The sequence below is a fragment of the Bombina bombina genome, chromosome 6, assembly GCF_027579735.1.
Source record: "Bombina bombina isolate aBomBom1 chromosome 6, aBomBom1.pri, whole genome shotgun sequence".
NCBI lineage: Eukaryota > Metazoa > Chordata > Amphibia > Anura > Bombinatoridae > Bombina > Bombina bombina.
In genome coordinates this window covers 783,448,432-783,467,897 of record NC_069504.1, presented here as the reverse complement: position 1 = coordinate 783,467,897, position 19,466 = coordinate 783,448,432, and the positions used below count along the sequence as shown (strand labels likewise).

The 19,466-nt window shown below is 38.7% G+C and overlaps 1 protein-coding gene across 1 annotated transcript in view; it reads right to left on the bottom strand.

The window, feature by feature from the left end:
* The window catches only part of LOC128663662 (epoxide hydrolase 3-like), an 80,360-nt gene extending 61,423 nt beyond the window's left edge, over positions 1 to 18,937 (bottom strand). The window contains 4 exon segments of the mRNA XM_053718098.1: positions 1,314 to 1,399; positions 16,086 to 16,161; positions 16,163 to 16,355; positions 18,867 to 18,937. Of these exon segments, the coding sequence (XP_053574073.1) occupies positions 1,314 to 1,399; positions 16,086 to 16,161; positions 16,163 to 16,326 (326 nt within the window). The 5' untranslated portion in view covers positions 16,327 to 16,355; positions 18,867 to 18,937.
* Between the last annotated feature and the right edge of the window lie 529 nt (positions 18,938 to 19,466).

The following is a 19,466-nucleotide window of genomic DNA, read 5'->3' as shown; positions in this document are numbered from 1 at the left end:
TTAAAAATATAATTTCATATGATTAGACATGGTAGTGTGATCCGTTTGTCCTTATATAGTTCTGTTAATCTTATATGAAACGACTGTTGGAATAACGTTTAACTATGCAATGTTTCAATAAAAAATGATTTAAACATAAAAATATCATTTCAGTGAATGTCTTACTTAACAGATTCCTATGATACATGTAATTCTCATAATGTGACACTGAATACTGTGATACGCTGTCATCTTTATTTGTGAATTGTATTTTGTTAACTTTCAATAAAGCTTTTTCAAAACAAAAAAAAAATATCATTTCAGATCTCGGCATAATCACAAAGCCATTATTAAAGAAAAAAATATTATAAATGTCATTTAAAAATACTAAAATCAGGCTTTAAAAAAATGCAGTACATGTATATTACACAATTTTTTGGGCATTTTATGGCACCCAGAGAATATTTCCGTAAATTCTTTGCACATACAGACATAAGAGAACAAGCTTTTGACCCCGTGCATAGTCATTTAGCCTGCGGCCCACGTATTTAAAGTGATGGTAAATTCAAGCGTATAAAAAACCCTAGGCTTTACCGTCACTAAAAATAAATCCATTAGTTTAAGTTATCATTTACTAAAACATCTTATATGTGCCGCAAGTATATCGCTAACACAATGCCTCTAGCCTCCTACAGCACAACACTCTTCTTCAATGAGGTTCCACCTCTAAACCAATAGCTGTGTGAGTAAACTGACATCCTAGCACAGCTATGTGGTTTAGCGGTGGAAACGTTGCTTCATTAGAGAAGAGCGCTGTGCCGTGGGGGAGCCAGAGGCGCTGATTTTAGCAATCTACTTGCCGCACAGATAGGGTGAGATTTGATACCTTTTTTTTTAGTAACTGATGACTGAAACGAATGGATATTTTTAGTGATGGTAAATCCTAGCGGTTGTTATACGCTTGGCTTTACCATCACTTGAAGAAGCAGAAACTATTTATTTTTTCCTTACAGCTACTTCAGAGGAGGGCGAGATCAATCACCCTGACATTTGCTCGTTCATGGTGATTGACATGCCCTCCTCCTCTAGCGCAATTGGTTGCGCCAAAGCAGGGGGGCAGCATTGCACAAGAAACCTCTTGCGCAATGTTAAAAGTTTGCAAGTGGCGATTGCAGGCAGGCAGTTTACACTACTTGTGAATCCTTCCTCCTGCAGGGATGGTACATTTTTGTCCAGATATAACAAAGAAAACATGCAGTGTCATTGGCATTCATTGCTAATACATGAAGTTTAAAGAAAATATATTTTTAAAAAGGTAATCTAAATATTTTTACCAGTTCTCAGGGAAGCCATGCAGAAGAAGCATTAAAGGGTTTTCCTTATTTCCTGAAGCCACGTAATGGAATCGAATCCCAGATCTCTGTCCAAAAAAACACGATAAATTAAATAGTGTCACATATATTAAAATACCAAAGATTAAAGAGGCATAAAAGTGCAATAAAAAATTGTTCTAAATGAAAAGTGCAATAACAAAAATTTATGCTTAGCTGATACATTTCTTTCTTTCCTGGCATGAAGAGTCCACGGTTGCATTCCAATTACTAATGGCCAGCAGGAGGAGGCAAAGAACACCCCAGCAGTAGTTAAAGGGACACTGAACCCAAATTTTCTATTTTGTGATTCAGATAGAGCATGAAATTTTAGGCAACTTTCTCATTTACTCCTATTATCAAATGTTCTTCATTCTCTTGGTATCTTTATTTGAAATGCAAGAATGTAAGTTTAGATGCCGGTCCATTTTTGGTGAACAACCTGGGTTGTCCTTGATGATTGGTGGATAAATTCATCCACCAATAAAAAAGTTGTGAGTTTTGAACCAAAAAAAAAAAAAAAAAGCTTAGATGCCTTCTTTTTTAAATAAAGATAGTAAAAGAACAAAGAAAAATTGATAATAGGAGTAAATTAGAAAGTTGCTTAAAATTGCATGCTCTATCTTAATCACAAAAGAAAAAATTTGGGTTCAGTGTCCCCTTAAGTGTCACTACCATTACCCATAATCCCCAGTCATTCGGCCAAATAAAAATGGAAATAGAAGAGTACAAGAGTATATAGGTGCCTGAGGTTTATACACAAAAACTTCCGTCTTAAATCGAATTGAGGGCGGGTTGTGGACTCTCCATGCCAGGAAAAAAATAAATTTATCAGGTAAGCATAAATTTTGTTTTCTTTCCAATGGCATGGAGAGTCCACAATTCCATTCCAATTACTAGTGGTAACCTATACCCAAGCTAGAGGACACAGAATGGAAGGGAGGGAGAACAAGACAGGCAGACCTAAACAGAAGAACTTTTCTCCCAAAGGAAGTCTCAGCCCGAGGCAAAAGTATCAAATTTGTAGAATTTGGAAAGGTATGCAATGAGGACCAAGTGGCCGCCTTGCAGATTTGTTCCACAGAAGCTTTTTTTTTTTTATTAAGTTTTTCAATACACACAACACAAAAATACCTAAATGACAAAAACCAAAACAAGAAAACCCCTATAACATACATTTCCCAATAGTTTACAGAAAACCGTATTTACTTAGAATTCTATCTCACTGTCTTTATTCGACTTTCTGTCGAAATTATCTATACTCTGATAATTCGTAGGGGGAAAAAAAAAAAAAAAGAGTAATTCCTACTCGCCTCCTCTCTCTCCCCCCCCCTCAGGACACCGTCAAACCTCTAACATCGTCACGCCAAACGCTAGGAAAATTACCAGCCAATATTTGTAATTGGACATATACCGTATCCTTAAATGGTCTGACCACCTAATTTGAGTCTCTACAGGGAATGATAAGATAAATATTTTCCATTGCTTGAAAAATTCAGCTATCGTGTGTCTGTCGGATTTATGTAGGTTTATCTGCTCATGAATAAACTGAATAAACAGAGCATTCTTAAAGGGCCATAATACCCAAATGTTTAAACACGTGAAAGTGATGCAGCATAGCTGTAAAAAGCTGACTAGAAAATATCACCTGAGCATCTCTATGTAAAAAAGAAAGATATTTTACCTCAAAAGTTCCTCAGTAGCCACCTCCCATTGTAAAGGATTTCTAAGCAGCATTTTAGTGTGTTTGTCCTGGGACATCTGAAGGGACTAGCATCGTGCACTCTCATATTATTTCACCAATCAGGTAAAGGAAGCTTACTATGAAATCTCATGAGAGTTAAGTGAAATCTCATGAGATCACAGTAAGAGTTCATGACCTCAGCACTGCTGATGCTGATTGGCTGCTGTTCATTTCTTCATTTTTTTTAGTTTTTTTACCTGCAGCTGGGAGCAGCTGAGTATAACTTTTTACACAGAACTAACTCTGGTGAGCTGAGGAGATTGTGAGGTAAAATATCTTCCTTTTTTACATAGAGAAGCTCAGGTGATATTTTCCTGTCAGCTTTTTACAGTTATACTGCATCAGTTTCAAGTGATTTAGCATATGAGTATTATGTCCCTTTAAGTTCTTTCAGATTAGGGGAAGTTTTAGCTTTCCATGCTCTCAATAACATGTTACGTCCCAACAATATGATCCTATTAATTAATTTAATATTTTGGGGAATTATTATCTGGGATTGTACCAGGAAAAATACATCTATCGCTTGTATATGATACACTAATTTAAGAGTTGAGCGCATCCAATATGCTACTTTCAGCCAAAATTGTGAAATTTTAGGGCAAGCCCAAAAAACAATGCAAAAGATCTGCCTTGGCAGAGGAACATTTAGGACATACGTCCTTATCTTATACCACCTGACACCCTCTCGGGGGTCAGATAAGACATAAAAACTATCTTGACCTGTGTTTCCTTCCATGAGGACAAAACCCAGCTTTTTTTCCAAGATTTTAAATACATTTATTATAGTTTGACTATTTACTTCCGGCAAAACTTTGCTCCATTTAGCTACAATATAATCCCTCTGCTCATTAGAGGGTTTGTAATTAAGATGTGCATAAAACGGGGCTATTGAGTATATTCCCATTTTAAAGTTGTTAATTTGTGGATGCCATAACAGGGTCACAATCACTTCCATGTTTTTGGTTAAGCTAATGTATAAAGTGCCTTAACTGCAGATACGCAATAAAATTCTTTATTCGAGATGCGAATTGCTGTCTTAACTCAGTGAACGATTAAAAGTGTTGAATCTGGTTTTAATAATTGCGCCCACATAAATCAGACCTCTAGAAACCATTCTCTAAAGTACTACTGAGGATAGGCCCTGGGGCAAAATTTGGATTTCCTGTATAGGTAGATATTTGGAAACATATGGGGAATTATCTAAGGACCCGCAAAATTCTTGCCAAGCAGATATAATATTTTGAATGTTAAAAGCGCAAAAAGTGAGGAGGGTAAATTCGGTCATATGGACAGTGATAGATATAGCATTCCAGCCGACATTGGTTTCACTAACGCAGATTCCCAGGAAAACTGCAGGAAACCTGATCTTGTTCAGTTAGCCAGTCGACTGCAACTTTTACCCTAGTTGCTAAACTATAATAAATGCAAATTTGGCAAGGACAACCCGCCGCATCTTTATTACATGTAACCGCCTAACCGAAATGCGACTTCTAGCACCCTTCCATGAGTAGTTTTTGCACAAGCTTTATTAAATTTCATTATATCTGACTTCATAATCGTGATCGGATTAATTTTGCATAAGGTAAAATATTTTCGGAAAGAGAATGTTTTTAATTAAGAGTCGCTCTAGCCTACAAGGAAATAGGTAAATTTTTCCACCCTTCTACCCTATGCAAACATTCCTGAAAAAGTTTACTGAAATTAAGTTATAACCAGTCCTCCGGATTTACACTTAGTTTAATACCGAGATACATAATTTGAGATGTTTCACAAAACGTATGCGAATATCTTGTCTTTTCTTATTGATCCATAGTAGTTCTGATTTAGCCAGATTAATTTTATACCCTGAGATTGCACTAAAAAGTTCCGTGGACTCTAATAAGCAGGGCGAGACTACGGGAAATATTACTCATACACAGCACTATATCATCAGCGTATAGTAATATTACAGTTTTTTGCTCTCCTATACAAATCCCATCTAATTGTTTACGGAGCAAAGTCGCAAAATGGTTCTAAGGATAAATTGAATAACAGTGGCGATAACGGGCAGCCCTGTCGGGTGCCCCGCTGTAATAATATATGTTGAGAAATCTCACCGTTGATAATAAAAACGAAGTTGGAGAGGTATATATTATTTGTGTAAATTCCATATATGACCCGGTCAGACCAAATTGTTCTAAAGAATAGAATAGATGTTTCCACGAAATGCGATCGAACGCTTTCTCCGCGTCGACTGTTAATAGCGCTAGGTCCGTTATATCTTCCTGTCTAGATGTTTTAAATTTGTTCCAGAAAAAGTCAAGCAGTGTCATAACCTTACGGAATATTTTTGTGGATTTCTCCCTGTCATAAAACCCGCCTGATTTTCGTGAATTATCTTACCTAGGTGGGGCTTTAATCTATTAGCTATAATCGAGGTCAAAATCTTATAATCGGTATTTAAGACAGATATAGGCCTATAGGATTCTGGCAATTCTAAATCTTTGTTTTTTTTTGGAATCAACGAAATTACAGCAGCCGCGAAATATGGGGAACATTTATTATTTTTAAAAAAATAATAATTAAATAGATTCATAAGTGTTGCAGAAACATGCGTCTGAAGTATCTTATAAAATTCCGCAGGAAGACAATCCGGCCCTGCTGCTTTATTTGATTTTGTCAGCTTTAATTGCAGAATGAATCTCTTGTTCCGAGATGGGTTTGTTGATATCTGCCAAAGTTTCTAAAGAAATTTTAGGGATCTTAATCTGATCCCAGAATTGTCTCTGTTTTTCTATATCATATACTTCAGCTTTATACAAATCGCTAAAGAAACGATGGAAAGTTTTAATAATGTCTGCGTTTTTAGTGTATCTCCCTAACCTATCTTTTTATGACCGTCACCGCATTGCGGTTAGTTGATTTAGTAAGTTTAGCCAAGAACTTGGCAGATCTCCATGCGAACCACCATAAAGTCGCCTTTTGCTTTTGCATTTCTATCACTGTTTTTTGGTGAATAAGAATGTCTCGCGCTGTCTTAGCGTCCATATAATTTACGCCATTTCTCATCAGAATGCTCTCTTAGATAGGCCGAGAATGCATTTTTCACCCTGTTATTTGCCTGTGTCTCTAGTTGTGTACTTTTCCTTTTGCGCTTACATAAATATGCCTTAATTTTACCTCTGATTACGGCTTTCGCCGCTTCCCAATAAACCTCCGGTTTATCTGTATACGATTTATTAAAGGACTCATATTCTTGCCATTGATTAATCAGCCAGTTCTGAAATTTATTATCATTCAGTAAATATTTAGGGAAGAAAATACCTTAGTTTAAGTTTATTCGTTTACACGCTGTATTAAGTGATAATGTAAATAACCGCATGATCTGAGATTATTATATCGCGAATGTCTGCTTCCCAGTCAAATCCAGACATACTATCAGAAACTAAAAAGAAATCTAACCTTGATAGAGAGTGATAACCTTTGGATAAACAAGTTAAAAGCTCTTATATCTGGGTTTTGAGCACGCCAGATATCTGCCAGCCCCAGTTGGGAGCAAAATTTCTGCAGAATACGCGTCTTCCTATCGCGTGAAAAGATATATGCCTTATTGTCTCTATCCAGGATAGGATCTGCCACAAGATTAAAATCGCCCGCAACTATGAGATGTTGCCCTATAAATTTATGTAAGAGGACTAACATTTTATCCCAGAATATTTATCTACTTTGTTGGGCCCATAAATGTTACATAGTATATACCCGAATTTTATTGATAATGATTTCTACAATTAAATAGCGCCCTTCCTGATCTCTCATAATCGATTCTACCTTGTACTTCTAAGTTCTTATTAAAGAGTATAGCAACACCTCTTTTACATGATTTAAATGGGGCCGCTATAACCTCTCCTACCCAATTGGTCTGGAGTTTTCAAGGATTCTGAATCTTTTAAATGAGTCTCTTGAAGAAAGGCGATATTTGGTTTTACTTTTGCCAGATGTTTAATTATCGCTTTTCTTTTTTATTGGAGAGTTTATGCCCCCGACATTCCACGACACTAAGTTAAGAGTATCTGACATATCCCCGAAGGAAAGATTCCATTAGTCGCCCTGCTTGTACTATATCCCCGAAGGAGAGAACATTTAAACACCCCGTCTCTAAAGAACCCCGAAGGAAAGATTCCCAAAGTCCCTGCTTCTAGTATATCTCAGAAAGCACGGTTCCATTGGATTCCCTATTTCTAGCTTAACCCCTGGGGAGAAAAATTAATTTGGTCGCCCCCTGCAAGTACACCTCAAAAAAATAGAGAAAGGACCTGGATACAGGCGGACGGCCAAAAGAGAGGGCGGATGCATGCGTGGGGAGAGAGAAAGAGCGAGAAGAGGAAAAAAAAAAAAAAAAAATATTTTATCCAAGATTTAAAAAAATACTTTGCACAAAAATAAAACATACAATTAAACCATTGAACATATAACTCCATTCTGTAAATTTTTACTAACAGTGCTGTACTGACTCTTTTTGATTCTTTTTTAATAGACCCTGTTCATTGAATATCCATTTTTTTACATAGAGCTACAGCTTCCGCACTATTATTCGCTATATACAAAGATCCCTCTTTATTAATTATAAGTTTAGCAGGATACACCAGTCTAACACTACAATCTGCTTTTGTAAATTTGTCAAAAAATGGAGCCATCTCCTTTCTCTTTGCCCTAGTTTCGGCAGAGAAATCCTGAAAAAATCCAAATTCTATGTGTATTAATATTAAGGGAATTCAGTTTCCTGTAGTGAGCCAAAAATAAAAGCTTATCTTGATAATTCACAAACTTAAAGATTATAGGCCTTGGTTTGGAACTATCACTATTTTCTCTGAAGGGCCCAATTCTATGGGCTCTCTCAATCAAAAATGGCGTGGGAGGAGGGGGAAGCAAGAGTGCCTGAGGGAGGGTGACCGACACAAACTTTAATAAATCTTGATACTCATTTGATTCGGGTACGCCAATCACTCTCAAGTTATTACGCCTCGACCTATCCTCTAGGTCCTCTACCCGGCTCTGTAGTTGGGTGATGGTTTTCTCTTGGGTGTTAGATGTAGCAGAAATAACGTTCACTCTATCCTCCAAGTCCGACACCCTTGTCTCCACCTCCTCCATTCTAACTGTAAATTGTCTGATCTTCTCAGTAAGGTTGGTTATCTCTGTTTTAATTTCTTGCTTAACTGTCTTTAAATGGGGGGCCATTATTTTCGCCATTTCTGCTGCAAATTCTGACATATCGTTGCAGGAAAAATTCATCAAACCTCCTTCATGGGAAGTGTCCCTGGGAGGTTTCTGTATGTTTAGTATTACCTCTCCTGTCTTTTTGTTTGGGCGGCATTATAGGTGAAGAACCCTTCTGGTGGGAGATATATCTCTCCATTCACCCCAGTGCAGGTGTGATATCTTAGCTACTAAAAAAAAAAAAAAAAGACTCTAGTGAGTATATGTGTGTGTTACTTTCTGATGGCCCAGCACGGGCGTTTAAAAGGTGAGAAAAAAAAAAAAACCCAGGGAAAAGTGAGATGTATGTGAGGGGGGGGAGAATTTTTTTTTTTTTTATAAAGAAGTAGTGTAACAAAAAATTAATCAAGTGATAAGACACCAAAAAAAATGCTGACCAATGGCCTTTTCCTTTTTCCTTCTGCTTCCTCCTCTTTCTACTTTTAAGCACTAGCAGCCAAACAGAGGCCCCTTGAAAAATCTTAGAATATCCCAAAACCTTTTAACTCACTGATCTTATGCATCTATCATGCAGTATCTGCATTGACCCTTAGGTATGAAATTACTCTAAAATGACTCTGGTTCCTGCCTGTAAATATATTGGTATTTCCCTTCTGTCTATATTTCAATATCCAGATCTTATTATAATTCAAATCTACTGCTGCGCTTACTGCGTGATTATCGTTTTTATCCCTGCACACCTATGATACATTCAATCTAATTCCCATATATGGTGTTTCAGGAAAAAAAAAAAATCAAACTAGCTTTTATGCATAGAAAACATACACATCAGACTAGTAAAGGTGTCTACTTTTGACCCTCTGCATTTATATATCGCTATGAGTGGCAGTCCATTTGCAGAAAGTCCTCAAATATACCGTTATTCCTAATGCAAGGGTTTTGAAACAAATGTCTCTATAGAATAGCAGCAATACACCAAAGCGCATCTAATACTCTGCAGAATAATTAGCAGCGAGACATCGTCCTGGTTCTGGGATTCCTCAAACTAAATCTCTAATGAGATACCCTCTAGACCACATTCTTTTTTAACCATAGGGAATTTTAATGAAATTGGCTGCTTATGAGAGTTTCCACACTGCCTTCCTCTTATCACGATAGACAGCAGCCACTCATATAGACGAACTGCTACAATACTCTCGGAAAGAGCTTTCTATTCTCCCAACAGTACCTACTGAACAGTGCTTCTGAGTCTCACAATGTAATATTCCCAGCGCTTTTGGTGCTGTATCCAGTAGATTCTTCTTCTCGCCCTTTTCCTTACCTTCCCTTATATAGAGGGCTCCGTATTGGGACAGGTACTTAACCTATGTTTGTTACCCTTGTTGTGATCCAATTCTATTATTGTTAGGGGTCAAATTAAGATTGAATATTATCAGGAACACTTCTCATTTCACCCAGGTCATGTATTACTGCACCCCCATAGGACCATCACTCATATTTCCTCTTTGGATCAGATTTTTAGGGGAAATTATTTCCTGAATATCTGCTGTAGTGCAGTAATTCCCCTGTGCTGGGTCGAGTGCCAATATATCTCAGGGGGAACTCTAATCTCTGTAGTGTTTGCAGATATCTGCGTGTACCCCTTTAAAATAATGTCCAGTAATATCTTCAAAGTAACATACAAGGTACCTATACGCTGTATCTATTCTTCAGCCACACTCACACCTCAATATCTCTACTCACGCTTTGCTGAGATTCCATAGGGCCGCAGAGGTTATCGGCGTCCTGTACTGCTTCCCCACGCTGCAGCTGTAAAGTCCGATGAATGGTCCAGCCACAGTGACGGTGACGTGCCCGGCTAATTGCCTCCCCTCCAGTGCGGGATTGGTTCAGACACCGTACCAGGACAGTGTTTCTACGGTCCGCTCACGGGGGGGTTTCTTTCTCAAGTGCCATGGGTAATCCAGCCGCACCTCTGACCCACCACTCTCCGCTGACTGATCAAAGTTGAGGACGCGGGGGCCGAAGGACTCACCTGTCCTATCCCCCGCCGACACTCTCAGCGTTCCTAAATGAATACCTTAGATAGCGGGGAGCCGGGCTATGTCAGGTATGTTCAAAACAGGGTCAGGGTTGATTTTCCGTTTGTAGCAAACAGGATGCCTTACTCCCAGCGGCCACAATACAGGTAAACCAGTCCGTTGTAATACTAGAGACTCTCAGGTTAGGTCAGTTGGAGAAATAGCGTGAGGATATCTTAGATAGGGTATATCACTTGTTTACAGGGTGTGAGGGTGAGCCGGTGTGGTATGGAGCGCTTCAGTGACTAAGCAAATGTCTTGCCTTTTTAGACTTCCCACCGGTGTCCGTGGAACATCTACCGGCCCAGAGCGAGTGGTATCTGGGCAAGGTAGTCTGCGGGTGGGGTGGAGATTTTTCACTATCCCATAAACAGGGATCTCGAAGCACACGGCTGCTACCTGGCCGCAACCTGTTGGCTCCGCCTCCAGACGGAAGTCCTGTTCCACAGAAGCTTAATTTTTGAAAGCACAGGAAGAAGAGACAGACCTAGTGGAATGAGCCGTAATTCTCTCAGGAGGCTGCTGTCCAGCTGTCTCATAAGCCAACCTGATAACATTTCTCAACCAGAGAGAAAGAGTAGTAGAAGTGGCCTTCTGACCCTTACGCTTACCCATAGAAAACAACGAACAGGGCAGACGATTGCCTAAAATCTTTAGTTGCTTGACGGTAAAATTTTAGAGCACGTCTGGCAGATCTGCACAGACGTTTGTGCAAAAGAATAGACAGTGCAGAAATCTGACCCTTCAGAGTGCTGACTGATAAGCCTTTCTCTAGGCCCTCCTGAAAAAAAAAACAAATTCTAGGAACCATCACCCTACTCCAAGGGAAAACCTTCGATTCACACCAATAAAGGTATTTACGCCATAACTTATGGTAAATCTTACGAGTAACAGGAGTTTAATCTCCAAGCAGTCAGCTTCAGAGAATCTACTCTTCTCCAGATTCATTTTTACACACGTGGGAACGTAGAATAGACAACAACATCTCTGTATGAGATCTTGCTAACTGAAAAGATGGCGCCTGAACCAAGATGTCGTCCACCACTATTCCCTGAGATCTGACCACGGCCAAAAGGGTTCCTAGAATCTTTGTAAAGACTTGAGGAGCCGTAGCCAGGCCAAAGGGAAGGGCAACAAACTGGAAGTGTTTGTCTAGAAAGGCAAACCGCAGGAATTGGTGATGTTCCTGTGAATAGGAACATAAAGATACTCGTCCTTCAAGTCTATGCTGGTCATGAACTGACCCTCCTGAACCAAGGGAAGAATGGAACGAATAGTCTCCATTTTGAAGGAAGGAACTTTGAGAAATTTGTTGAGACACTTTAAAGGGACACTGTACCCAATTTTTTTCTTTTGTGATTCAGATAGAGCATTGCAATTTTAAGCAACTTTCTAATTTACTCCTATTATCAATTTTTCTTCGTTCTCTTGCTATCTTTATTTGAAAAAGAAGGCATCTAAGTTTTTTGGTTCAGGACTCTGGACAGCACTTTTTTATTGGTGGATGAATTTATCCACCAATCAGCAAGGACAACCCAGGTTGTTCACCAAAAATGGGCCGGCATCTAAACTTACATTCTTGCATTTCAAATAAAGATACCAAGAGAATGAAGAACATTTGATAATAGGAGCAAATTAGAAAGTTGCTTAAAATGTCATGCTCTATCTGAATCACAAAAGAAAAAAATTGGGTTCAGTGTCCCTTTAAGTCTAAAATGATACGGAAAGTTCCCTCTTTTTTGAGAGCCACAAAAAAGTTTGAATAGAATCATTCACCCTGTTCCCCTACGGAACTGGAATAATCACTCCCCAGGGAATATAGGTCCTTTACGCAGTTTAAGAAGGCCACTCTCTTCACCTGGTTTGCAAATAACCTTGACAGGATAAAATCTGCCCCGGGGAGGCAAGACTTGAATCCTATTCTGTATCCCTAGGATACTACTTCCACAGCCCAAGGATCTGGGACATTGCGGATCCAAGCCTGCCGAAAAAAGGAAAGTCTCCCCCCCCACACCTTGATCCAAGACTGGAACTGGGGTAGCCCCTTCATGCTGACTTAGATTCAGAAGAAGGTTTCTTGGCTTGCTTCCCCTTATTCCAAGGCTGACTGGAGCTCTATGAGGTCCTGGATTGCTCCGGCTTGGAAGAGGAATACTTTTGTCCCTTGAAGTTACGAAAGGAGCAAAAATTAGAATTCTGGCTACCCTTAGGTCTAGCCTTCTTGTCCTGAGGTAGGAAAGATCCCTTTCCATCAGTAATTTCGGCAATAATCTCCTCCAGACCAGGACCAAATAAAGTCTTGCCCTTAAAAAGGTAAAGACAGAAGTTTGAATTTGGATGTTACATCTGCAGACCAAGATTTTAACCACAGAGTTCTGCGAGCTATAACTGCAAGGCTAGAAATCTTGGCTCCCAGTCTAACCACTTGCATGCTGGCATCACAGATAAAAGTATTAGCCAGCTTTAGAGCATTGATCCTATCTAGGATCTCCTCTATAGTAGTCTCCTCTGAAATCAGGCCAGACAAGGCATCACACCAATAAGATGCTGCACCCGCAGCAATACTTGCAACTGGTTGCCATTGTAAACCCTGATGAATGTACATCTTTCTTAAGCTTCCAGCTTATTATCCATGGGATCCTTGAAAGAAGTAGTAGCTCTCTTGGTTAGAGTAGAGTAGAGATAGATCCCTCTACCTTAGGTACAGTGCGCCACGAGTCAGCAACAGGAAACATTTTCTTGAAAACAGGGGAGTCTTAGCGACAGTAGTGTCGGAGTCCTCCAAAGTAGCAAGGACCTCCTTCAAGAGCAATCTGAGGTGCCCTAGCTTAAATCTAAAATTAACTTTCTCTGGATCTGCTGTACTAGCCTCCACAGTTTCAGAATCAGATATTTCGCACTCAGGAGCCACTGAGGAATGATCTTCTTCAGATAAATGAGAGAGACTGACTAACGCAGACTTAGCGGAGTCAGAACTCTTAGTATGTGAAATATTCTTAGATTTCCTCTCTCTCTCTCACCAGCCATAGGGAAAGCCGATAAGGCTGCAGAAACTGCCGAAGTTATTTAAGCAGCAAAATCTCCTGGTAAATAAACACCCCCAGGAGCTTGTTGAGAGGAACCACAGGGCACTGCATGTGAAACCGCTAAAGCTTGGGACGTTTGAAGAGAAAGTTGAGGCATGGTATGGACAACATTTTCATGAGAGACATATGGCTCAAAAGGGGAATTTTTTTACCTAGACAAAGTTTTATTTAAGCATGTGGAACAAAATTGCACAGGAGGAACATTCTGAGCCTCCAAGCAAAACAAACATTTATCAAGATTTAAAGCTAAACTTGAGTCAGAGTCCATAATAAAAATATTAATTCCCACAGTAATAGATATATATACTGATCACTATTCCTATTAGGGATTAGACTGAAAACTAACAGACAACAGAGCTGCCAATATACCAGTATAATACCCCCAGAAATTGCACAAAAACAAACAGAATCCAAAAATAAAAAGAATATTTTGACAAAAAAAAAAAAAAACAACCATCCTAGCACCTCTATATCCTCAGTCTGACTGAGGGGATTTACCGCTCCGGAGACCAGGAGGACCCATTAGTAGCTAGAAAAGTGAAGAATTAGGGTTAAAGACCAATATTGTTAGATCACTCTTATGCAAAAGTAAGATGCAGATCCGCACTCCAAGCAGATATGAGAAAGGCTAAGGTGGAAGAGCGGAGTGTCATGTGAGCGCTATTAAAGAAAAGAAACTGCGCCACAAATGTGAAAAGCAAGCGTTTCTGATGCGCTCAGAGTAAATAAAAAAAAGCCTTTCCACCAGTATGCCTATATTACGTTCCACATTAAAAGATAATTAAAAAATAATTAAAAAGGACTCCAAATGTCTTAGATCCCTTTTGAATAACTCTTCTGCCAATCTCATATGCCTCAAACTAAGGGGACAAACCATTAACCCCTTTATGTACCATAATACTTTTCTCCACAGATAAAGTACCTGCAGTGCTGCCCAGAAATAAAAACTCTATATAAAGGAATAAATTATGTTCCATCCTTTAGTCCACTGAGGAATTAACCACTAAAGTGCTGTCCTTTAATACCTAGAAGGCAAGAGCACTACTTTTCTGTGGATCCAGCTGCAGGGCAGGAACAGCTTCTTAGGTGTGACAGATTCTTCACTTTCTGACAGGGACCTTTAGAAAAATAAACAGAGTAACCAACCCTGGTTTTCTATAAAGGGGTAGCATAGGTGTTAGAAATTAAGCAAAGACCACCTTGCCACTTTCTAACTGCTATCCTAAAGAGAATTACATGGACACAGCTTGCCCCAAACCTTGCTTGCAGGGAAAAGTACCTATTGAAGGATTAAATATCTTCAGACACCATCTTTGCACATCCTCCCGATGATCAAGGCAAAGAATGACTGGGGATTATGGGTAATGGGAGTGACACTTAACAGATCTGCTGGGGTGTTCTTTGCCTCATCCTGCAGGCCAGGAGTTGAATTCCCACTAGTAATTGAAATGGAATCGTGGACTCTCTGTGCCATTGGAAATAAAATACAGTGCTATAACTACGTATTTAACTCCTGCATAGGGGTCAAGCACATAGTTTTAGTCAGCTCCATAGAAGCAATTCATTTTGGGATCTTGCTGAACATATCTGGTGAGCCAATGACAAGAGGTGTATGTGTGGTGACCACCAATCACAAGCTAGCTCCCATTGCTGCTCTTCAGTCCACCTGGTTATTCTTTTCAACAAAGAATATCAAGAGAGCAAGTCAATTTGATAATATGAGTAAACTGAAATTTGTATTTGCTTCAAAAATAAATCTTTGACAGGAGAAATAATTACCTTATATATTTACAATCATTGTTAACACATGGATTTTTTCGATGACCAACCACATAAACTAATAAAAAAATAAAAGGTCCCTCTTCGAGGGAAATGAAATATTTTACCTTCAAGATATATATTGGACAGCTCCTTGTTTGAAATGAAAATGTGGAGCTCACAAACAGATCAAACAGTGAATGTAGATAGGTAACTTTCAAAAAGAGGCTAAACAGATATTTAGATAAAAACAGTATCTATTGTTGTAAAATAAGAAAAAGGTAGAACTGTAGTGAGCCATTTATTACCATTCCTAACTTGCCTTAGCAGAAAAGGTAACCTGAGTTACAATATGGCGGCGCCCACATTATGGACATTAACTTTACCCTTATTTTTTTCAATATTTAATCAACTAATATAATTTTTAAAAATACATGTACAAATTATTCTCAGGCTAATCTTTGCTCTGAAGACATCATTCAAGAAATGATTTAGTGTTTAATGTCCCTTTAAAGTTTCATTAACTGTTTAAATATTGATTAAATAAGTGTAAAGTTTTAGTGTCTCTAAAACAATAGGAGCTGCCATGATGTTATTTAGGTTTCCCTCTCTGCTGTGGCCAATTAGGTACAGTTATAAATAGGTCACTAGAGTGTGCAGCTAATGGCTGTGTGGAATATAACAGGTGTTCTTCTAGCAGGAACTGAACAGCTCCCAATTTCAGAATAGAATTACAGAAAAAGGGGGGCAAAATAAATAATATAGTGCAGTTTTTTAAAGGAATATGGTTTATCATTTTATATTACCATCTCAAAATGTTTAATGTCCCTTTAAGTGTTGAAGAATGCCAGTATGTTAAGTGAGATGCTACCTTGATTCTTATGTATCCATGTTGCCCGTGAGTGCTGCTCATCAGACAAGGAGGAGCAGTTTTACGAGGTCCCAACGAAATGTTCTAATGGTTTCCTAATCACCAGCCGCAGCAAGTCTGGCAGATAAGAAACAGCAGACAACAGAGCTGCCAAATATACCAATATCCAGAAAAAGATCCCAGATACCCGCAGGGCAGCACGTGTCACCATCAGGAGCAGGTGAGACATATAATAAGTCATAGCTCTAATTCCAGATTCCCTTCAAATATCTGGAAAAAAAATACCATAGGAGAATGCTCAACACAATTTCCACAATTAAAAGGGTATCTTACTAAAATAATAATTTCATTCATATGAAAAAGCAGTATTTAAAGACACAGTCTACACCTATATTAACATTAGCCCATACCTTAGATTGTGTTCCGATTGTCATAACTCACCCCCTCTACCCCAACGAGTCTGCTTCAAAAACTGAGTTATTCAAAATCAAAAGTTTGATTTTAATCGTTAGAAATGGCCAACAAACTCCGCCCAATCCCTTCTCCTCCTACCTTGAACTCGTCTTCTCTTTGTAGCTCATACTCGTGCATGTAGCAGCTACTGACGTAATTACCCTCCAAACATACATGCGCATCTCTAAGGAAGTATGCGAGTGTTGAAAGAGTGTGTGTGTGGGGGGGTGTTGAAAGAGAGTGTATGGGCTAATGTTAATATAGGTGTAGACTGTCCCTTTATTGAAAGTGAGTGTGTGGTGAGTGTTGTAGGAGAGAGTGTGGTGTGTGTTGTAGGAGAGTGTGTGGGGGTGTTGAAAGAGTGTGTGTGTGTGGGGTGTTGAAAGAGTGTGTGTGTGTGGGGTGTTGAAAGAGTGTGTGTGTGTGGGGTGTTGAAAGAGAGTGTGTGTGGGGGGTGTTGAAAGAGAGTGTGTGTGGGGGGGGTTGAAAGAGAGTGTGTGTGGGGGGTGTTGAAAGAGTGTGTGTGTGTGGGGTGTTGAAAGAGTGTGTGTGTGGGGGGTGTTGAAAGAGAGTGTGTGTGTTGTATGAGAGTGTGTGTGTTGTATGAGAGTGTGTGTGTTGTATGAGAGTGTGTGGGGAGGGGGGTTGAATGAGAGTGTGTGTGTGTGGGGGTGTAAGTGTGTGTGTTGTATGAGTGTAAAGTACGCCCACTTTTTAGTCACTTTGCAAAAAATTGCAACTATGTTCACAAAGGTATGTGGTATTATTGCACTGGATCTTCTAAAACAATTTTTGAAGAACGCTGTTTTAGAGAGTCATTTTATCACTATTGACCCTGCAACTATATAAGGTTAAACACAAAGTTAAAGGATTACTTTCTGTTATAATTTTTAAGCTAAACAACTAACACATTAAAGTTAATAAACATTAATTAAAACCTACTGACCTATATTTTCTCCAAAACGAAGTTTCATAACGTTCTAAAAGTTATATCTTTTATTCGCCGATGATGTCACGTTATCCTGCCCACTATTTTCAGCACTGAGTGTTCAAAATACTTAAACCAATAACTTTGTGTTTAAAGCGCCATTTTGGAACCTAGGTATTGTAAACGGATTGGTACAGAACAAAGGATACCAACGGTGTGGGTGTGGAAAACAATTAAATTTGCAGACAAGATTTCTGATATACGGTAGAGATATGTTAATGAAATGCTATTGAGAAAAAAGCGTATTTGGGGTAGTTAGTTAGTAACAGGCATAGAAAATATTTACTTACAGTGGCCCTTTAAAGTGTCATTTAAGAACCACAGTGAACTGCTGGTCCCGAAAGGAAACTGAAAGGGACACTGAACCCAATTTTTTTCTTTCGTGATTCAGATAGAGCATGCAATTTTAAGCAACTTTCTAATTTACTCCTATTATCATTTTTCTTCGTTCTCTTGCTATCTTTATTTGAAAAAGAAGGCATCAAAGCTTTTTTTGGTTCTGAACTCTGGACAGCACTTTTTTTAATTGGTGGATGAATTTATCCACCAATCAGCAAGAACAACCCAGGTTGTTCACCAAAAATGGGCCAGCATCTAAACTTAGATTCTTGTATTTCAAATAAAGAAACCAAGAGAATGAAGACAATTTGATAATAGGATTAAATTAGAAAGTTGCTTAAAATGTCATGCTTTATCTGAATCACAAAAGAAAAAATGTGGGTTCAGTGTCCCTAGCTGACCAAAGCAGTAAGTGATAGTCTCAATCAATTTTCAAAGTTTACCATTATGTCTCTTTAAATCTAGCCCTCTTAAAAAAGTGACACATAATAATATTACATTTGTTTATTTTATTTTACACAATTAGATACAGTGGAAAATCTCTCATGCAAGCACATGAGCAAAGGTCTCCTGGTCTGGAAATTCACCTAGATGGCAATGTTGAGAGTGACTTGCCAAAATATCACAGCTATGATATTGCTTTAAAAAGTATTTATTGGCAGCAGCAATTGTACTCTGTGATCTCTGGCCACATAAAGGCTTTGGGATTCTCATTAATAGTATGAAGGGGAAAAATATCAACATTACCAACCTATGTTGAACTACTTGATAATATTGGATTTCAGGTTACATAAATAGTATATTTGCTTTTTACTATTATCAGCATATGTTAAATACAATAGTAGCTTTTTTATTTTTACTCGTGCATGTAAATATTTATTTCACGGTGTTGTGTGTGTACATTAATGTACACGAGTCTTGGTGTGACTGTGCGCGGGCTGCGCGCACCTACAATACATAAACATAACCTTCCGAGCAATACATTTATGTGTCTATTTCACCTGATAAGCGTTCGCTCGCTTTCTCCTCCATTCCAACAGGGAAAACACAAGTCCCGCCCACAATTCTTTTCTGACAGCACCATTGGGTTTACGTTAAAAGTCGGCGTGAACCCTGATAGGTATTAGGTAGTCTTTGACCGTCAAGGAAGTTGTATAGCAGTTTAGATAGAGCCTCTAGGGATTGGTTTTACAGCAGCATAAGTTCATTATTGAAGGGCACAGTGTTAAAAAAAAGTGATTGGCAATGGATTGGAGTGGAGCTCTGTTGCAAGTTTAAACAGTTGTTCGTAAACTTGATTGACAATGCAAATGTTTAATATGTATAATGGTGGTCGTTTTAAATGCGAAGAACATTGCAACCAGAAACCATGGAAACGTCTTCTCCCTCACTATGGAAACACACATGCCCTTTCATTATCACTTGCTATCTTAATACGTGTTCTGGACATTGCCCTGTAACAGTGTATATATTATAAACAATGTAGACTGCATTGTAATAAAGAACAACATACGTGTTTTGAGTTTTTGCTATCACTAAAAATATTAATTAGTAATAGGCAGGCACTTTGGCACCCGCTCTGGCACTACATATAAATTATA